Source organism: Gobio gobio (genome assembly GCF_949357685.1).
Source record: "Gobio gobio genome assembly, chromosome: 14".
Taxonomy (NCBI): Eukaryota; Metazoa; Chordata; class Actinopteri; order Cypriniformes; family Gobionidae; genus Gobio; species Gobio gobio.
The window spans coordinates 45,069,874-45,076,703 of NC_137107.1; the positions used below are offsets into that span (position 1 = coordinate 45,069,874).

Here is a 6,830-nt window from a genome sequence, read left to right on the forward strand (position 1 = left end):
AATGAAATTAACTTTATAGACTCCAGCACAGTTTGTGCCTCCCAGAGAAACTGACTTCTATTTGATGAGTTTCATACCGGAGGAGATCACTCACATGGTATTAGACATGCAAGGGATGGGCGGAGCCTTCATGCATCATGTGATTTGAGGTATCATGTGACTAGTATCATCAGACTGGACTTTAAATTTCGCCTGACCTTGTTGTGTAGGAATTTGGGAGGGGATTGGGCAGGGACAGAGAGGGATATCTGTGCAGTAAATGTGGTGAAACTCTCTGGTGTAACACTGGCAAATTCCACACCAAAACTCCAGTTGTAGACAGACTCTGTGACTGGAAGCTTTTTCCTTGAATAGGGTACAACTTGCGCTCCCGTTATGTTTTTAATTTTTTTAGCAGCAGCAGTAAGAGCTCTACTATTAATGGAGCAACTTCTGAGTGACTTTGAAGAGAGTTTGCAATGATTGTGTTAATGTAACAGAGATGGTGAATGTTTAGACCACTTTAATTATTCATACACATTAAAAATGGCTCGGGCAGTTTAGTATTTTAATTTTTTTTCTAGTTTCAGTTTTTTTATTTTAAGCATTTAAGGTTGTTAAACAGTTGATATGTATTCCAAAAAAAAGTGAATAATGGCAAATATTCAACATTATATTCCATAAGAATGACACATGAGTGATGTTTCTTCATGGTCTCTTCTCTCGTGTTACTCTCTTGCAGTCCACACGGGGACGCTGTTCGCCAATATATTCGGCTGTTTGTCGTGGTTCTGTGTAGATGCGACGAGGGGAGTGGATTTTGGTCTGGCTATGCTCTGGTTCATGCTGTTTACACCCTGTTCATTTGTCTGCTGGTACAGACCCCTTTATGGAGCGTTCAGGTACACAAACACACACACACACACACACACACACACACACACGCAGACACTGTACCTTTATGGAGAACTCAGATTGAAACCCTTTTCTCTTTCTTTCTCTTTCTCTCGGTCTCTCTCTGAAGGAGTGACAGCTCTTTTAGGTTCTTTGTGTTCTTCTTCGTCTATATCTGCCAGTTTGGTGTCCATGTGCTGCAAGCCATTGGCATTGCAGGTTGGGGAGCCAGGTGAGAGAACCCACACACACACACACACACACACACACACACACACACACACACACACACACACTCACACTCACACTCTCTCACACACACACAGGTTTGTTTTGCTATCATTATGAGGACATTCCATAGGCGTAATGGTGTTTATACTGTACAAACTCTACATTCTATCCCCTACACTAACCCTACCCCTAAACCTACCCATCACACACACACACACACACACACACACACACACACACACACACACACACACACACACACACACACACACACACACACACACACACACACACACACACACACACACACACTCACACTCTCTCACACACACAGGTTTGTTTTGCTATCATTATGAGGACATTCCATAGGCGTAATGGTGTTTATACTGTACAAACTCTACATTCTATCCCCTACACTAACCCTACCCCTAAACCTACCCATCACACACACACACACACACACACACACACACACACACACCCCTAAACCTACCCATCACATACACACACACACACACCCCTAAACATACCCATTATACACACACACACCCCTAAAACTAGCCATTACACACACACACACACCCCTAAACCTACCGATCACACACACACACACACCCCTAAACCTACCCATCACACACACACACCCACACCCCTAAACCTACCCATCACACACACACACACACACACACACACACACACACACACACACACACACACACACACTTATACACGCATTCAATCAAAAACACACACAAATGTTCTTTGAAAATGGCACTTTCTTTACGTTGTTCCATTATAAACTGTGATATAATGTCTGATGATGTGTGTGTTTGTAGTGGCTGGATCTCTGCGCTGACCGGGCTGAACACGAGTATTCCCGTCGGCATCATCATGATCCTGATTGCCGCCCTTTTCACCGCATCGGCTGTCATCTCTCTCATCATGTTTAAAAAGGTGCTTCACTTTAAACACTAAATTTCATTTTTTTTATAATAATAATAATAATAATAATAAACTGAAATTAAATAATAATTTTTAAGTTGAATAACTGAAATTACTAAAACAATATAAAATCCCTAAAACTTAAACTAAATAGAAATTAAATAAATAAATAAAATGAAGATATAAAAGTAAAAGCTGAAAATATAAAAATAAAAGCTATTTCAAATAAATAGTATTTCAAAACTAATTAACATGAAAAATTAAAATAAAAACAAATTAACATGTTAAATAAACATGAAAAAATGAAATAAAAACTAATTAACATGTTAAATTAACATGAAAAATGAAATAAAAACTAATTATCATGTTAAATTAACATGAAAAATGAAAATAAAAACTAATTAACATGTTAAATTAACATGAAAAATGAAATAAAAACTAATTAACATGTTAAATTAACATGAAAAATTAAAATAAAAAGCTAATTAAAATGAAAATGGAAAATATAAAAATAAAATTAATTAAAAATGTAAAATTAAAATAAACTGTAATTTAAAAAATAAAAATGTTAAATTGAAGTGCAAATTAAAATGAAAACGAAATATAAAAAAAAAATCTTAATTCAAAATGTTAATAAATACTATATAGATACTAAACAGATCATATTAAAAATTCCCAAAATTGAAGTTGTCATTTTTACAGTTTAGTCGTACATTTCCCCCGTTATTTAATTGTAACCAGGTTAGTTGTGTCAAGTACCTACATACAGAAGGCGTTATTTCCAGTACACTCAAACCATTGTGTGTTTATTTGCAGGTCCATGCGCTGTACCGAACCACTGGCGCCAGTTTCGAGAAGGCGCAGCAGGAGTTCGCCACTGGCGTCATGGCCAACAAGACGGTGCAGACCGCCGCCGCTAACGCCGCCTCCACCGCTGCCCGGGGAGCCTTCAAAGAGCAGATCTGATTGGTTCAGAGAACTTCGAGTCCATCCATGCTACTCTGACCCCGCCCTCCTCATTCCTCCTAACGTCCTTACAGCCATTCGTCAGCTCTGACCGGCTGTTCAAGACCACACCCACTCTCATTGACTTAATGCACTCCTGTGACTGACTGAGACCCCGCCCACAGCCCCTCCCCTCCCGCCGACCTGATCTTTAGTCGGAGTGTGTGTGTGTGGAGCGCCTGTCTGCTCTCGAGCGTGTGTGTAAACGGCATAAAGAGTCACTTTATATGTTCACTGTTGGGTGTTTGTCCCTGTCAAACAACAGGAAGTGATGTCATCAAATGTCCTTTTATGGGATCCAAGGAAAAAAAAGAAATGGTTACGCCCTCACAGGTCTGTCTTACCGATCGTCTCCGCGTAAACAAACACTCGTAAAATGAGCGATCTCACACAGTTATGCAATTAATCTCAAAATCAAAAGAAAATAAGAAAACGACATGCGTTTAGGATATTCTTGTGACAAGCAAGCATTTCTTTGCATTACCGAAATGCAAAAAAAAAATCCGTTTTGCATAATTGTCATGATGCAAAGGCCATTTATGCAAACTATTTTCTTTGAAATTTGGGATATACATGACCTTTTCTTGGCGAGATTCTCCCAACCATCCTGCAAATGAGCCATCAGTTCATGAAGACGCCCATCGGATGTGACCGCAAACGCTCCACACGCACCTCAGAGGGTCTCTTCACCTGTAAATATATAAATATATATATAAACAAACCTGTATGATGACATAAAGTATTGACTGATTTTAAACATATGAATGATTCTGAGGCTTCTTTTTTCTTTCTAATGGAGTTGTTTTTGGAATGGAAACTAATTCTTAAACGCGTGAACCACTCAGGAGACATTCCTGCACATGCATGGGAAGCTTGCCGGGCCGAGGATCATCATCTCTCCCAGTCTAACGTGCATTTAGGATAAACTGGAAAACATTAAAACATTTAGCATCACGTCCCCAAAACCGCATATCGCTAACATTTATCCTGCAGATGTGTGTGAGACCGTGCCGTGCTAGGTTGGATCCTTAATCGTGTTCTCAATCATTTGTCTGCGTTTTTTGTTTTCCTCTGTTTTTTGTTTTCCTCTGTTTTTTTATTGACTGGAGCAGAGAACCCTGTAGCCTTGGTTACTGTCGCCAAGAGACAGCCACGTTTTGCGATTTTTGGGATATGCATCAAGATGCAAATTGATCTTGATCTTAACCTTTCAGCAACACTCTCTGTGTGTGTGTGTGTGTGTGTGTGTGTGTGTGTGTGTGTGAGAGAACAAAGTGTGTGTTCATCCTGTTTTCAGTATTGAGTTTGCATCAGTTTTGGTTTTTCGAACACATTTAAGGACGTTAAAGGAATAGTGCACCAAAGTGAACTATTCCTTTTATTTCAATATGTTCCTTAAATCTTATTGAGTGTGTGCATTTTTGAATCTTTTATTTTTTTCATTCATGTACGGTTCTCTGAGTGTGTGTGTGTGTGTGTGTTACTGCAAGTCGTTCTTCCTTTTATATATAAATTTCAACAAACGGCACCCGAATGTTCCTCTGTTTTGGTTTGTTTTGAAATGCTTTCATTTAAAACCGGGAACAAACCCCCTCAAGAATCTGTTGGGAGCGCGAGACGACGTGACCTCTTGTGTGTGTGATGCAATGGATCGTGGCTTTAAGCTGTCTTTTTTTAAATTAGTGGTGTTAGCTAACTTAGTTGAAACACTGATCCCGTGAGATGAATGGAAGGAAACCCATCACTGGTTGTACTACTGCTACTCTGACATGATTAAAAACCGAATCGAGGGATATTTGTATATTTTGTATAACTAAAAGAACGGTGGCCTGTCGTCCTGAAGTTCATTGTACTGTACAAACGCACTCCTGTCTCGCTCCCTTAGTCGCATGTTGAGTAGTTTGAGTTTTGTATATTTATTGTATTAACACAAAAATAAAATAAAAAAACAACTACATAACCTGTGTGTCTTATTTTTTACGTATTGATTTTCATTGACATGTGCATGACATGTGCACTTTTTGGATGTCTTCAGTGACATTTGTATATATTTAAAACCGTGATTATTCATGTTCAGAGTTTGGGAAGTCTTGAGTGCTGATTTAAGACCTGGAGAAAAATAAAATCATGCATGAATCTTCTAAGTTCTGTAACTTTAGCATTGCTATTCAGTTGTTATTAGTAATAATATTAGGCTAAATACATATTTTTTTCCAGAAAATTTGACAGTTTTTATTAATATGTACACATTATTAGACATTATTTGTATTCATCCATATAGCTCAGTAACATCATTCGTGAGGTTTTGTACGTTGAGTCATAAGAAAACGTCTCTCCTCATCCTAATTTTTAAAAGAAATTGAATTTAGTTCATCTGTGTGGTCCAAAACCTTAGGACTTTTATCACATTTGAACCATGAATACACACACACACACACATACACAAAAAGTGGTTGTAATAAAAAGTAACAAATCCTTCCCTCGTGGGTCAATTCGACCTCCTTAGAAATGAGTGGAATTCTTCAGTATACATAGAAAACCTAAAAAATGCTCAAAATTAAAGGAACACTCCACTTTTTTTTTTTTTTTAAATAGGCTCATTTTCCAACTCCCCTAGAGTTAAAGAGTTGAGTTTTACCGTTTTTGTATCCATTCAGTTGATCTCCGGGTCTGGCGGTAGCACTTTTAGCATAGCTTAGCATCGATCAGGTGCTCTGTAATATCATTGCGCCGCTGCACTCATGGTACGGCAACAAAGTTCCTTGATTATTACGCAGGAATGAGAGTATAGTTCCTAGCCATATCGGCCTAGACAATCACAACTTTTCATTTTCCGTCGGTCTTAGTACACAATGTGACTACAGAAGAGTCAATTTTTAAATAGGACAAATATCGAAACTTGGGTCATTTTTTTGAGCGAGATGCTAACGGTCTAATCAGATTCAATGACTATGCTAAGCTATGCTAAAAGTGCTACAGCCAGACCCGGAGATCGGCTGAATGGATTCGAAAACGGTACAACTCAACTCTTTAACTCTAGGGGAGTTGGAAAATGCTAATTTCAAAAATAGTGGAGTGTTCCTTTAAAACTAAAAATGCTAAAACTTTACCAGATTTTTTTTCAATAATGTCTACATGTGTCTCTGAATGCATACTGAAGAGATAAACTCAAGAACTGACTTTAGGACCCAGAACTGCTCATTTGCTCCATGGCCATCTTGTAGAAATATTATGGTATATTGTTTTTTTTTTTCCACAAGAGGTCGGCAGAGACACCCAAATAGACCTAATGTGAGATATTTTGAGCTGGGTTTGGAGAGTTATTTTGAATTTAAGTTGAAAGAATGTGCTTAAATTATATGATTTATTGATTAAAATCTAGTAATTTAAAGATAAATAACATAAAAAAAATTATAAATATCTCCCTAAAAAATATAATAAAATGAAATAAGCTTTCTGGACCGAAAAAAAGTAGAATTTTAGGACTTCGGGTCATTTTGACCCGCGAGGGAAGGATTTGTAACAGGTTGTACATGAAGACGTCCTAATACGAGGAAGTATTAGGGGTTAAAATTAGAAAAAGAGCAGATGGGGCAATATTTACAATCTTAAAGTGCATCTTTTTTGTTTTTGGTGAAATTGGTTACCGCATTTTCTTCTCAACTTGTTGACTTCATATTTCTCTTGAATAAATGGAAGTTAATCTATAATAATCTTTAAAGCTGCACTGTGTAAATTTTAGCGGCATCTAGTGGTGAGGTTGTGAATTGCGACCGCTC

General features: G+C 37.8%; 1 protein-coding gene across 1 annotated transcript in view; it reads left to right on the forward strand.

The window, feature by feature from the left end:
• scamp1 (secretory carrier membrane protein 1) overlaps window positions 1-4,982 on the forward strand; it is a 49,896-nt gene extending 44,914 nt beyond the window's left edge. The window contains exons 6-9 of the mRNA XM_079835017.1: window positions 722-881; window positions 1,004-1,105; window positions 1,941-2,058; window positions 2,863-4,982. Coding sequence (XP_079691143.1) covers window positions 722-881; window positions 1,004-1,105; window positions 1,941-2,058; window positions 2,863-3,012 — 530 coding nt within the window. The 3' untranslated portion in view covers window positions 3,013-4,982. The remainder of the gene's footprint in view (window positions 1-721; window positions 882-1,003; window positions 1,106-1,940; window positions 2,059-2,862) is intronic.
• The last annotated feature ends 1,848 nt before the right edge of the window (window positions 4,983-6,830 follow it).